Here is a 15413-nt window from a genome sequence, read left to right as displayed (position 1 = left end):
GTTCCCTCAGCTGAACCCCTTCATCAATATAACCGACCCAATATCAGTGTTTTTTGGACCACTAACTTCAGTCTCTTCGGGAAGCCTCTCGAAGGCCAGCGAATTGCTGAGCAGCTGGATCAGCGAATCGGAGGAAAACCGATGGAATAAAATCACTCATCGGGGGCCCAATTCCTAGACTCCCTGACCCAACACTCAACCCTTTCACTGCAAACCTGCGAGGACCTCCTCTGAGATCCCGGACAACAACTCCCAAATGATAATTCCGGTATTTATATCCCTTAATCCATTCAGTGAAAACACAGACTAGAATACTTTAAATCATCCTTTATGTCACTAAGGTGACCAAGTTTCTCTGTTACCGCCCTCCCAGTGGATCATGGAGAAACACGTGCTCAAACAAAGGAATTAGCATAAAATATGGTTGCTACAGTGGGAGGTAATTTATAAAGGGTGGCGATTCTAGACCAATAACTACAGTATCACATGTTTATATAGGTGGGGACAATATTTCTACCCAATTACAATCATACACCGCATAATACATCTTAGCCAATTACAATAGCAGCAGATATTACATAAACATCACCTGTTTTCCAGGGAAATTACACAGTAAGGATAATGAAACTTAACCAAATGATGTAAAAATAAAGAAATTAAAACTTAACTCAGAATACTTCAACCTTAGTCCTAAAGTATCCCCGATTCTACATATTCTCAACACCCGACTCAGAAACAGCTTCTTCCCTTGTCTAAAAAAGCTTCTAAACAGTCCTCGTAATAGTTAGGGCACTGTTTGATTCACCTCATTAAGTTGTAAGAATTCAGAGAAGAGTAACAAGGATGATCCTGGGTCTCAGCGGCTGAGAACTAAGGGCAGGCTGTGAAACGGACCTTCACCTCTTCCCCCACCCTCAAACTCTTGACAGTCACCGGCCATCATGCCTTGGGGCTCCAGGCCTGCCTAGTGGAAAGATGTTTTCAGAAGCAGGACACTTACCCAAGATGACTTTAAATGACGTGATGTTGATGAGCACAGAGTCGATCTGCTCTGGGTTGTCTGGGTCAGAGGGAAGATGAAGACAGTGTGCAGCAGTCACGACCCACTCCTTTCCTGCAGCACAGAGGAACAGTGACTTAGTGTAAGCATGCACAGGCTTCTTTCTGTCAGCACAAACAACAGGCCTGTCCCCATGGGTCTCTGCCCCAGAGAACGAAGGAAAGGCCGTGAAATGGGCCCTGCAGCACCGGGCCCTGCAACACTGGGCAGCACAGCACTGAGCCCTAACCCACAACACCGGGCCCCACCCCTCAACACTGGACCCCTACAGCACAGGGCCCCAACCCACAGCACCGGGCCCCAACCCACAGCACCGGGTCCCACCCCACAGCACCGGGCCCCACCCCACAGCACAAGGCCCCTACAGCACAAGGCCCCTACAGCACAAGGTCCCACCCCACAGCACCGGGTCCCACCCCACAGCACCGGGCCTCATCTTTTCAGTACCGGGCCCCACCCCACAGCACTGGGCCCCTACAGCATCAGGCCCCAACCCACAGCACCGGGCCCCAACCCACAACACCGGGTCCCTACAGCACCGGGCCCCAACCCACAGCACAAGGCCCCTACAGCACCGGGCCCCAACCCACAGCACAAGGCCCCTACAGCACCGGGCCCCAACCCACAGCACAAGGCCCCTACAGCACCGGGCCCCAACCCACAGCACAAGGCCCCTACAGCACAAGGCCCCACCCCACAGCACCGGGCCCCACCCCACAGCACCGGGCCCCACTCATCAACACTGGGCCCCTACAGCACCAGGCCCCAACCCACAGCACCGGGCCCCTACAGCACAAGGCCCCACCCCACAGCATCGAGCCCGTACAGCACAGGGCCCCAACCCACAGCACCGGGCCCCAACCCACAACACCGGGCCCCTACAGCACAGGGCCCCACCCTACGGCATCGGGCCCGTACAGCACAGGCCCCAACCCACAGCGCCGGGCCCCAACCCATAGCACAAGGCCCCTACAGCACAAGGCCCCACCCCACAGCACGACGACACCAGGCACCACCCTCCTCACAGTACCGGGTTCCACAGCACCAGGTGGGATATGAATGGGGCAGCAGAGAGCAGGTAGAGGTATGTTAGGCAGGGAGAAACTTGTTACTAGGTGGTTACTAAGGCAGCGGGCCTCAGCGTTAAATCCCTGCTTTTATATTTTAGTATCTTATTGTTTTTCATCAACAGTAAAGAATTTATTCATCAAAAGACTGCGTTTTGGAAGATTTGTCTGTGAAGAAGCCCTGAAGGTCTCTGACGGTGAGCTCGCTGCGTATAAAGATATTCCCCTTAACCATGCAGTCTACTTAGCGGCTAGAGGGAGTACTCGTGAACGATATAAAAATCTGCCGCTTCATTCAGTCAAAGGGTCCCTCTGACCATGGGGGTGAATGCCAGTCACTGAGATTGGGACAGAAGATTTGGCTAAGATCTCGGATGAGGTTTGGCCAGAAGACTGGTTCCTGCCAAGGAACTGAAGATAATAGGTCTCGGCCAGAGAAGGCCTTCAGGTCTATCGACAGCATTGAGACTTATCTGAAGATCTAAAGACATCATCACATAAATTGTGAGTAAAAATGGACTATTATTCTTTGAATTTGAAGCTGCAAAGCTTTAATTTTAAATGGCTTCTGTAAAAAGAGCCAGAGAGTATTTTTTCCAATCTGTCTGGAGAAAGGAGACCAACCTTGGAAATTGTTTTGAAGTGTTGATAACGCATTCCTTTCGAACTATCGTCATCTTTATGCCCATGGATGTTGAAGAGATGTTATCTGCAATATCAGTTTGTTATTGTTCCAAGAAATTATGTTTACATAAAGTTGGAGCAGAATTCAGAGAAGACTCAGTTCATTTAATTTAAAGACTTGGCGATCTGCCAAGACTCTTTAAAATCATGGAACTAGAAGTCGAAGAAAGAGCCATGCCTGAGGAACCACGAGGTGGCGATGAAAGACCAATTAGACAACTTAAACTCACTGAGAAATGCCAACTTCTAGCTCAGAAGGGAGCCGAGAAGGAGGAAAACTCGATATGGGAACAAGTTCATGTCAATCAATAGCTACAGAAAACTCAGGTATCGCGAAGAAACAGATAATTCACGCTGCCTATTTGAAAGAAACCGAAAAGGAGAGAAACGAATTATGGAAACAGGTTACCAGATTAAATAAGAAACAGAAGAAATTAATGGAATCAGAACAGAAAGTGATCAAGGTGAAATCTAATATGAGCCAACTAGTGAACCTCTGCCAGGAGGTTGGCAAGAAACAAGATGTGCTGTTGGGTTTACAGTTATCTCAGGAAGAACACATAAGACACACCCAATGGGAGGAAGACAGGGTGAAGATATTCAATGTTTTCATGGATAAGGCAGAGGAATGGTTATCTGAAATTATGCCACAACTTACGAGCTTAGTAGCTGGAAGTGCGATGCAACAAGGTGCCGGAATGGAAGATGAGATTGCACCTGGGGATAGTATCTCTAATATATCCCCACGAGGATCAAGACATAATCTGGTTCTTCAGCCAGTTCAGTATCAAGGGCTTCTGCTCGATTGGGAGTTGAAGCTGACCTAGCCGCTCTCTCCATAGCAGCGGAGGCCTTGAGGATGAAACATGATATTGAGAGAGAAGAAGAAGAGATGAGGCGACGAAAGAAACAACTGAAACTAGACACAAAGATGCGGTGGCCAAAGCAAAGAAGGAGATATTGGAAAGAGAGGGTTCAAGATGCAGCTCTAGATCATCAAAGGCGATGAGCTCTGGACCAAGAGAAAAAACTGCTCCAAGTGAGTCAGCAGTTGGATCAATTCCACAATCGAGGTCCATCGGATTTCATGGTTTTGAAAACCCATTGTAAGATGGGTAAAACCCACTGTAAGATGGGTAAAACCTCATCTCAGCAAATGAGAGCTAGATCGAAACAAACTATTAATGGAGTGTCCATGGATGCTCGAGATAAACCAATAGCAGACCACGCTTTTCCGAGGCCCGATGTACAGGCTCGAGCAAGCCAATTTGAGTCACAGAGGCCTGTTTATCAACAGGTGGAGGTAAGCCAAAGTTATATGATGGATTATTAGCATTGGTGAAAAAGCAAACTGAATTCAACCAGATCATAGCTCGACAAAATACTTCTCTCATTCTAGTGGTATGAAGCTTTCGTAAGGGCATTAGAAGAAGTATTAGAAATGAAAATTACGGATGAAAAGGAGCGCTTACGATTTCTGGTGAAGTACAAGTGGAAGTGTTCATGTACTTGTAGAAAGTTGTCAAAATGAGCCAGGCAGCCATGGCTATAAAAAGGCGAGAATGTTACTTGAAGAACGTTTTGGTAATGAACAGAGGATTGCTAACACATTAATGGAGAAGGCCCATGCTTGGAAAGAATTCAAGCTGCAAGATGGGGAGGCATTGAGGCATGCAATATTTCTGAGAAATCTCGGCCACATGGAGAAAACGAATCTTCCAAGTAATACTAGAATTATCATTAGCAAGTTGCCCAGAAGACTGAGAGAAAGGTGGAGATACGAAACAGGTGGAATAATGGATAAGAGGAACCAAGTAGCCAGGCGGACAAGGAAGTACGGTACAGGTTAGAGCCACGCCACGGGACTAGTGAAGACCATAAACCAATTGCAACTAACAAAGGTTCAACCTTTACCAAAACTGAAGAAAGATCAGAACCTAAGAGAAGTAGTTTTGCTATCACAACCATACCCGTGGAAACGACAGACGGAATGAAAGGAAATGTGTCTACTAGCAAGATGATAGTATTTTGTTTCTTATGTAATGAAGTTGGTCGCACCATATGATGGCGTCGAAGATTCAAGATGAAAGAATATGAAGACAAGAAGGATTTCTTGAAAGAGAAGGGAATCTGTTTTGGATGTTTAAAAAAAGGACATATGGTGAGAGACTGTAAGAGTCCTATAATTTGTTATAAGTGCAGGCAATATCATCCTGAAGCACTTCACACTGATAAGAAGCTACCAGAGCATTGGGAAGAGGAAGAACTGGAACAAATAGATGAAGAGCTATCAGAGCAAATAGAAGTGGATGAACTGGAGCAAACGGAACAGAAGAAGAAGCCAACTACTAGAGATGCTATCACTTCGCCTCAAGTAACTGCTCATATTGGGGCCGGGGTTGAAGCTTGTAATTATTCTATCTTACCAGTACAGGTAAGGAACAGCAAGACGAATACAGTGTTGCAAACATATGCTTTTCTGGATCATGGAAGTTCGACCAACTTTTGCACAGAAAACCTGACGAGAAGGCTGAACATCACAGAAGAAGAGACTATGATTCGGTTACGTACCATGAATAAAGATGAAGAGAGAAGGAGTCATTACATTACGAGTATGGAGATATCCAGTCTGGATGAAAATTTTATACCAATATCTGAAGTGTTTACACATGAAACACATTGGTCGTCAAAATATACCAAGACATCAAGACTTGAAACAATGGCCTTGCCTAAAGGAGGTCAGGATATCTGAAATAAATTCTAGTGTTGATGTACTTATCGGAACAAATGTTTTGAAAACATTGGAACCTATACAGATTGTGATGGGCCAAGGTGATGGATCGTATGTTACAAAAACCAGACTTGGACGGGTTATCTATGGCTCCTTGAGACGGAACAACGAAAACAGGAATCAGCAGAACTATCCTACCATTGCTGTTAATCAAATATCTGCTGATGAATTAGAAAAGCCGGTGATGAAGCAATACCATCATGACTGCAATGAAAGTACCAGCAAGGAATCTGAAGAGATGTCGAATGAGGAGTTGAAGTTGATGGATATTATGAACTACTCAGTAACGATTGACGGACACTATTGTGTGCACTTACCATTCAAACAAGAAAGTGTTAGTTTGTCGAAAAATCATCGTAAGGCTGAGCATAGCCAACAGAATTTGAAACGTAAGTTTGGCGAGAATACTAAATTTCATGAAGTAAGAACCCCTTTGAAGAATAATTTCTACAAGGATGATTGCTTAAAATCCAAGTCTACTGAGGAGGAAACAATTCAACGAGTAGAACATCTGACTTCCCTTTGAATTAAGGGAGGATTCACACTTTACAAGTAGATCAGCAACAATTGTGAAAGCATTTCACTAGATGACAGCCAAAGAAACCAGAGAGTTGGATTTGGACAAAGAAAATCTGCCAATGGAAAGAGCACCGGAAGTTAATAATGTTGTACAACTGAAATATGTTAACACAGAAGAAAATTCTGTGAATGAAGTTTCCAGAGAACTGACAACGAACCGCTTCTTAAGCAATAAGAGATGGATCAATGAACTCTGTAACCCAGACAGAGAATGGTCAAAGCTTGAGCTGGGATTTGAAATCTCTGTTAATGATCCGGACATTAAATCAAACCTAATGGTGAACTTTATTGCTACAAATCCAGTTACTCTTTTGAAGGATTTTCACACTTCAACATTGTTGTTACAACACATTCATGAGTTGATCGGACATGGAGGAAGATGTTTCATGCTATCAAAGCTTTGGATTGGTATGGTTTGGACTATATACTGGGTATCATGCCTGATTTTAAGGGTTTGGTGCGCAAGGTACGACTTTAAACTAAAACCATTGTTTTAATAAGATTAATAATCAAGTTATGCTTGCTTCTAGAAGGCGAAAGTGAAGATGGAAGAGTCAATGATGAATTCTGATTGAGGATTTATAGTGCATGCTATTTTTTTCCCCTCATTAGTATAGTGGCTAGTATCCCCGCCTGTCACGTGGGAGACCGGGATTCAATTCCCTGATTTTTTGCTTTTGATATATGTTAAGCCTTCATGGCTACTTTTTTGATGTTTATTGATAATTGCCTCGTTATATACTCAGAACAATTAGGGGCCGGTATGTAGTGGCCATTTGGCTTGTTTTGTGTGTCATTGATGATAGCATGTGTCTTTAAATTTTCGACTGCCAGTTATATTGTGGGTGGGATTTATGACGTATTTTTGGGCGTGTTTGGAGCTAAGTTTCTTGCGCAGAAGCTTAGTTTTTAGTTTAGTTTCGGACCAGCATGTAGAAGGTTTACCCTTTGACCATGCGAAGTGTAACGGAGACACGAGGAGTTTTCTAACGTTTAAAGCGATAAGCTGGAGTTCGATGAAGATTATAGATCCGAGCCGGAAGAAGTTTGGATGTATCTTATTGTTTTTCATCAACAATAAAGAATTTATTCATCAAAAGACAGTGTTTTGGAAGATTTGTCTGTGAAGAAGCCCTGAAGGTCTCTGACGGAGAGCTCGCATGCGTATAAAGACCTTAACCAAGACCTTCCCATTAACCATGCAGTCTACTTAGCGGCTAGAGGGAGTAATCTCTTGAACGATATAAAAATCTGCCGCTACACTGAGCATTCCCGTATTTTGATGGCTGAAAACGGTATTTTGTTGGGGAAATCGGTATTTCTCACATAAATGCAATAGAACGTACTACACAGAAACTGGATTTTTGAAAATCAGTTTTTACATGCAACCGTGTGTTGAGGGGACAGGACCCAACAGGTCCCACTTGGTCTATTAAACGTCTGATCTTGGCTATGTGTGTGTTCGTTCGTGTGTGTGTTTGTTTGTGTGTAAAACAACTTCTCGAAAAAAAACAACGCGTTACCAGTAAAATTTTTACATATTCCGATAGAGATTTTTCCCTGGAGTCCAAAATTGCCTTATCTGAAAAAGTCATGCTTTATTTCTCGAGTTATTTATCAAAATCTTCAAAAATCTGACACTTTGAAGTCTGCACCGTCTTGCTCCTGCTGCGAGTATCGTCACCCCCCACCCCTCCCTCCTCCATTGGTTGATGCCCGCTGCCTGCTCCCCACTGCTTTCTCTCCCCCCTCCTCTCCCCATCCTCTCCCACACCTTCCTCTCCCCTGCCCCCCTCCTCCTCCCCCCCTCCCCCCCCTCCCCCCCCCCCCCCCCCCCCCCCCTTCCCCCCTCCCAGGGTGCACAAGTACCACGCCAGCAGCGGCACGAGAAACAGCAGCAGGTCGCACCAAGGACACTCGCAGATCGAGCAAGACGGTGCAGACTTCAAAGTTTGTCAGGTTTAGATTTTCATTAATAACTCGAGAAATAAAGCATGAAATTTTCTGATAAGGCGATTTTGGGAAAATCGGGGAAAAATTTCTACCGGAATATGTAAAAATTTTACCGTTAGCGCGTCATTTTTTTGAGAAGATGTGATTAGACACAAACAATCACACACACGAACAAACACACAAACGTCCAAGAACAGACTTTTAATAGTTACTAGACCAAGTGGGAGCCGTTGGGTCCCATCCCCTCAACGAGCGGTTGTGGAAGGAGGGGGTGGCCTGCGGCGTCACACACACACTAACCACCCTCATTGATATTATATTGATATTATTAACTCACTCCTTTTACCCCATTCCCACCCTGTCCATTCACATATAGCCCCCAACCTGCAAGCGTAACTAGAGAAGGAGGGGGTAGAGAGGGGGACACAGAGGCACAGCGAGGAACACAGAGGTATAAAGGGGAAGACAGAGAGGGACACAGAGGCACAGAGTGGGACCCAGAGGCACAGAGTGGGACCCAGAGGCCTAGAGAGTGGCACAGAGGCACAGAGAGGGACACAGAGAGGGACACAGAGAGGGACACAGAGAGGGACAGAGGGACAGAGGCAGAGAGAGGGACACAATGTTCTATAGACTCAGGATCAGTTCCTGTGGATTGGAGGGTAGCTAATGTTATCCCACTTTTTAAGAAAGGCAGGAGAGAGAAAACAGGGAATTATAGACCAGTTAGCCTAACATCGGTGGTGGGGAAGATGCTGGAGTCAATTATAAAAGATGAGATAGCCGCACATTTGGATAACAGTAACAGAGTCGGTCCGAGTCAGCATGGATTTATGAAGGGGAAATCATGCTTGACTAATCTTCTGGAATTTTTTGAAGATGTAACTAGGAAAATGGACAAGGGGGAGCCAGTGGATGTAGTGTACCTGGACTTTCAGAAAGCATTTGATAAGGTCCCGCATAGGAGATTATTGGGCAAAATTAGGGTACATGGTATTGGAGGTAGAGTGCTGACATGGATAGAGAAGTGGTTGGCAGACAGGAAACAAAGAGTAGGGATCAACGGGTCCCTTTCAGAATGGCAGGCAGTGACTAGTGGGGTACCGCAAGGCTCGGTGCTGGGACCGCAGCTATTTACAATATACATCAATGATTTGGATGAAGGATTTCAAAATAACATTAGCAAAGTTGCAGATGACTCAAAGCTGGGTGGTAGTGTGAACTGTGAGGAGGATACTATGAGAATGCAGGGTGACTTGGACAGGTTGGGGGAGTGGGCAGATGCATGGCAGATGGAGTTTAATGCGGATAAATGTGAGGTTATCCACTTTGGTAGCAAAAACAGGAAGGCAGATTACTATCCAAATGGCGTCAAGTTGGGAAAAGGGGAAGTACAACGGGATCTGGGGGTCCTTGTACATCAGTCTATGAAAGTAAGCATGCAGGTACAGCAGGCAGTGAAGTAAGCAAATGGCATGTTGGCCTTTATAACATAGAAACATAGAAAAATATACAAGAGGAATCGAATATAGGAGTAAAGAGGTCCTTCTGCAGTTGTACAGAGCCCTAGTGAGACCACACCTGGAGTATTGTGTGCAGTTTTGATCCCCTAATTTGAGGAAGGACATTCTTGCTATTGAGGGAGTACAGCATAGGTTTACAAGGATAATTCCCGGGATGGCGGGACTATCATATGCTGAGAGAATGGAGCAGCTGGAGTTTAGAAGGATGAGAGGGTATCTCATTGAAACTTGCCATAGAGGGGGTACAGAGAAGGTTCACCAGACTGATTCCTGGGATGTCAGGACTTTCATATGAAGAAAGACTGGATAGACTCGGCTTGTACTAGCTAGAATTTAGAAGACGGAGGGGGGATCTTATAGAAACTTACAAAATTCTTAAGGGGTTGGGCAGGCTAGATGCAGGAAAATAGTTCCCGATGTTGGGGAAGTCCAGAACAGGGGGTCACAGTTTAAGGATAAGGGGGAAATCTTTTAGGACCGAGATGAGAAAAAAAAATGTTCACACAGAGAGTGGTAAATCTCTGGAATTCTCTGCCACAGAAGGTAGTTGAGGCAAGTTCATTGGCTATGTTTAAGAGGGAGTTAGATGTGGCCCTTGTGGTTAAAGGAATCAGGGGGTATGGAGAGAAGGCAGGTACAGGATACGGAGTTGGATGATCAGCCATGATCATATTGAATAGCAGGCTCGAAAGGCCGAATGGCCTACTCCTGCACCTATTTTCTATGTTTCTATGTTAAGGGCTTGGACAAACTAAAGGCAGGAGACATGTTCCCGATGTTGGGGGAGTCCAGAACCAGAGGCCACAGTTTAAGTATAAGGAGTAAGCCATTTAGAATGGAGATGAGGAATCACATTTTATCACAGAGAGTGGTGAGTCTGTGGAATTCTCTGCCTCAGAGGGCAGTGGAGGCAGGTTCTCTGGATGTTTTCAAGAGACCTAGATAGGGCTCTTAAAAATAGCGGAGTCAGGGGATATGGGGAGAAGGCTACTGATTGGGGATGATCAGCCATGATCACATTGAATGGCGGTGCTGGCTCGAAGGGCCAAATGGCCTACTCCTGCACCTGTCTATTGTTTTCTTTAATGCAAAAACTTACAGTATTTTATTTGCAGTGTTTGCATGCTCCTTTATAACATTTTACATAACATTTTATAACAGTACAACTTGATTATTAAAACAAGGCCAACTTCAATTATTGATTTTTTTAAATGTATACAACAATGACCCAAATCATCCCATTCCACCCACTCATTACTCTTGACTCAACCAAAATTATTTCTGAAATATTGGCCATACATTTGGTGCAAAAATGCTCCAAAATAACTCAAAATGCACCAGAGAGCATCGAAAACCCCAGAGCTTCCAGGGCCCTTAAGCAGCCCTGGACCCCGGCAGCGAGGGACTTCGAGCTGCGCGCTCATGATGTGCGCTGCGTTCACATTAGTTTACATAAAATTATTGTGATCCTGTCATGCCACCCCCCTTTTAGAAAAGCTTTGTACAGGCCTGCACTTCTTTGACTTCTCTTCCAACCTGTCCAAGTCTTCTGCAGAATCCCTGCTTCCTTAACATTACCTGCCCCTCCACCTATCTTTGTAACATCCACAAACCTGGCCACAAAGCTATCAATTTCATGATCCAGATCATTAAAATAAAATATGAAAAGTAGCGGCCCTAACACCCACCCCTGCGGACACTAGTCGGGTAGCCAACCAGAAAAAGCCCCCTTTATTGCCACTCTTTGCTTTCTGCCATTCAGCCAATCTTCTATCTGTGCTAGTACCTTACCTCTAATATCATGGGTCCCTATCTTGTTTAACAGCCTCACATGCAGCAGTTTATCAAAGTGGCGGCGCTGCCTTGCAGTCCGTTTTGTCTTTTCGTTTTTTTGTTTTCTTTTTGTCCCGTTTCAGTTTATTTTGGTTTGTTGGGTTGTGTATGTATGTGTGGGGGGAGCTTGTTTTTGGTCTCTTCCTTCGGGGGGGATGCGACCTTTCTTGTCATATCCCCCGTCTCCATCTGCGCTGAGGCCTAATGGCGGAGCTGGCGGCCTCCAATGGGGACCGACCTCAACGCTCCGGAGGCAGAGCCTTGACTTATTTACCATCGCGAAGCTGGCCGATTTTGGGGCTGTGGCGGCGTTCTGGCGGCGGCGTTCCGACTTCGGAGCCTCAGAGGCTCGGCCGCGGGCCCAGTGGACGATAGCGTCGGGAGCTCGCAGGTCACAGGTTGGTGACCTGTTTTTTCGGGGCACCCGCAACACCAGCTTCGTCTGCTGGACTGGAGGGTGGCAGCTTCGACCGCCCCGCACCGCAGAGTTTGAACCGGCCCGTTCGCGAAGCTCGGATTCAGCCGCGGGACTTGCTTACCATCACCCGGCTGGATCACAACATCGGAGGCCTGGATCGCCTCAGCGCAGAGGGAGAGCAAGGAGAGAAGAGAAAAGGACTTTGGGACTTTCGCCTTCCATCACAGTGAGGAGGTGCCTGGTGGATTCACTGTGGTGGATGTTAAACTGTGTTGAATGTGTGTTTTGTTAGTTTATTCTATGTTATGACTGCAAGGTTAAACCATTTCGTTGTACTGTAAATGTGCAATGACAATAAAGTTGAATCTAATCTAATCTAATCTAATCTAATCTAATCAAAGACCTTCTGAAAATTCAAGTAAACAACATTCACTACTCACCTTTGTCTATCCTGCTTGTTATCTCCTCCAAGAAATCCGATAGATTTGACAGGCAAGATCTTCTCTTAACAAATGCTGATCATGCTGTCTTTGGCCTGTTTTATCTGGTGCTTCCAAGTACCCCGAAACCTGATCCTTAATAATGGACTTAAAAATCTTGCCCATCATTGAAGTCGCGCTAACTGGCCCATAATTTCAGTTGGAGACTTCATCAGAACATAATGTCTCTAGCACTTTCTGCTTTTATTTCTGGTTTTCAGTACCTGCGATGTTTTCATTGATGTTCACTGAGTTTCACTCACCGATTAAGGAGCCCCCACAGAATGGAATCCCGTTCTTTGATAACATTGCAATCCAGGGTGAAGATCCCCTTGACACTACTCTGCCCTGGGCGATTTTGGGCTGGATTGATGGCCGCTGTATTCGGGGTTCTCCACACACTGGAAAGTTGTACAGAAACAGTCATTCAACGTTGTACATTACAAGTAACATTCTGAGACTAAAGAATGAACACACAAGGTTCAAGTGACTGAATTCTCAGACATATTCACGAGGCCCATTCAGGCAAGGTTCCCATGCTTCCTTACTACACTGGGAAAAGGACAAAGGGCTAACTTGAGAGGTCAAAAGACCTAGGTCTTGTTCTTTTTTTCCCCCCAACACAGCTAATTTCTGCCTGAGGGCAATGGTTAGAGACATCCTGCTAATGTTACTGGCAATTAAAGTAGAGGACACACTGTGTGCGGGGAGGGCACAACATACAAGTGTGAGTAGGTGTGACAGAAGTGCAAAGATCATGTTGATCAACGTAAAATGCTTCATGCCACAAATGTGGAATGAAACAGAGAGATGTTCACTGTCAGGAAATAACAAATGTACCTCAGCAATAATATCAGCAGGAATGTTTGCAAATTCAGCTGTTAGTTTCAACGTTCGACTAAACACCTAAAAAGGTTAAAGGTCATGGAGACACAAGAGATACTCGAATCTGCATCAAAATATAGAACATAGAAAAGTATAGCGGGAACGGACCATTCAGACCACAATGTCTGTTCCCAACACGATACCTTGTTAAACTAATCTCCTCTGATCCATATCCCTCCATTCCCTACATACCCAGTTGCCTATCTAAATAGCTCTTGAACATCACTCTATTATCTGTCCCCACCACCACCCCTGGCAGCATGTTCAAGCCCCACCACCCTCTGAATAAAAATCTGCCACTTACTTTAAACCTATACGCTCTACTCCTTGACATTTCCACCCTGTGAAGACGATTCTAACTTTTCCCCGAACCTACAAGCTTTTCATTTAGTTTAGTATATCATTATCATGTGTACCGAGGTATAGTGAAGGGTCTCGACCCGAAACGTCATCTATTCCTTTTCTCCAGAGATGCTGTCTGACCCGCTGAGTTACTCCAGCTTTTTGTGTCTATCTATAGTAAAAAGCTTTTGTTTGCATGCTATCAAGTCAATGAAAAGACATTCATGAATACAATCAAGCCCAACACAGTGCACAGTGCTTGCAGGAGCAACCCTATATCCCGCATGGCCATGTGAATCCTCATCCCTCCCTGTCCCAATGGGTGAAGTGAGAGGATCCTAGGATTGAGTTCTCCGTGACGATCTCAGCCTGCACCCACCGCCTCACCTATGGACCCCCCACCCCCTGCCCCGGTTAATTTGAGGAAGGACCCTCACATCTAATGGTGCCAGTCTGCCTGGAGATTCCAGGTCTGGCTGCCTTCACAATGTCTCTCTTCCCCTCCAATCTCCCTCCACCGCCTCTCCTGTTCCTCCTTCTCCAAAGGCTGCCCTTACTGGTCTCTCTCCATTTGCAGAATGTCAACTTTCGCAATCGCAAATCACAATTAGAATCTCCCAGATGAACCAGCACCTGAAATGACAAACCAGCAACTGACCTGTGAGTTGTGGATGATCCCTTTAACTAGTGGTGCTGAGGGTCCTTCCTGCCACGAGAGGTTGACTGATTGAGCATGTGGCGAGCCAGACTGTGGGGCCGGGAAGACATCAAGGGTCCTGTAAGAAGCACAGGACCCTGATTTAAATCACAATCAACATTTTCAACAAACCAGCTGACTGCTCCCAAGGCCAGAAATCAGGGATTCCAGCCCCGACCACAGGAGAACACACTGTGCCATCCATCAGCAACTCGTCAATACCAACCTCCATCACTGCACAGGATGTGACCATACACAAGCCCGCAGGCAGGCACAGGGAAAGTGAAACAGAAAATGCAGAGACAGGCCTCAATCAGGAGCTTCTGTGAAGATGTTTCATTAGAATTATTCCCATGAATCGTCTATGGATTTAAAAGTTGAAGAAAGCTTGGCGAGGGAAACTGGCTGAATCTCTTTGGAATTGAAGCCGAATAGAGAAGAATGTTCCACCTGATACAAACTTGTTCTCCTTCCGCAGATGCTGCCTGCCTAGCTGTGTGCTTCCAATGTTTTCAGTTTTATTATTGCACTGTGTCACCAGTGTCCCAGGGATCATTTTGCTAAGTCAAAACGCCAGAGGTTGGAGTCTCATGCTGTGTGTGTGTGAGTGAGTGAGGGCTGCACTGTGGTGCTGTGTGTGTGTGTGAGTCAGGGCTGCACTGTGGTGCTGTGTGTGTGAGGGCTGCACTGTGGTGCTGTGTGTGGGCGGACTGCACTGTGGTGGTGTGTGTGTGTGTGTCAGGGCTGCACTGTGGAGCTGTGTGTGTGTGTGTGTGTGAGGGCTGCACAGTGGTGCTGTGTGTGTGCACTGCACTGTGGGCTGCTGTGTGTGTGTGAGTGAGGGCTGCACTGTGGTGCTGTGTGTGAGTGGGCGCACTGCACTGTGGTGCTGTGTGTGTGAGTGAGGGCTGCACTGTGGTGCTGTGTGTGTGTGGGAGTCAGGGCTGCACACTGTGGTGCTGTGTGTGAGTGAGTGAGGGCTGCACTGTGGTGCTGTGTGTGTGAGTGAGGGCTGCACTGTGGTGCTGTGTGTGTGGACACACTGCACTGTGGCGCTGTGTGTGCTGTGTGAGGAAGGCTACACCTATCAGATCAGGGGGTG

At 46.0% G+C, this 15413-nt stretch overlaps 1 protein-coding gene across 3 annotated transcripts in view; it reads right to left on the bottom strand.

The window, feature by feature from the left end:
- Nucleotides 1–15413, bottom strand: part of masp1 (MBL associated serine protease 1) — a 109538-nt gene that overhangs the window by 24491 nt on the left and 69634 nt on the right. For 2 of the 3 annotated variants that reach the window (XM_055645344.1, XM_055645345.1), the window contains exons 11-12: nt 12651–12788; nt 1001–1114 (exon numbers count right to left, since the gene is read on the bottom strand). In XM_055645344.1, coding sequence (XP_055501319.1) covers nt 1001–1114; nt 12651–12788 — 252 coding nt within the window. Of the gene's footprint in view, nt 1–1000; nt 1115–12650; nt 12789–14272; nt 14391–15413 lie in introns of those variants that run through there. The other variant, XM_055645346.1, reaches the window with a different exon arrangement.

The sequence above is a fragment of the Leucoraja erinacea genome, chromosome 14 (genome assembly GCF_028641065.1).
Source record: "Leucoraja erinacea ecotype New England chromosome 14, Leri_hhj_1, whole genome shotgun sequence".
Taxonomy (NCBI): domain Eukaryota; kingdom Metazoa; phylum Chordata; class Chondrichthyes; order Rajiformes; family Rajidae; genus Leucoraja; species Leucoraja erinaceus.
This window is presented reverse-complemented; position numbering and strand designations above follow the sequence as displayed.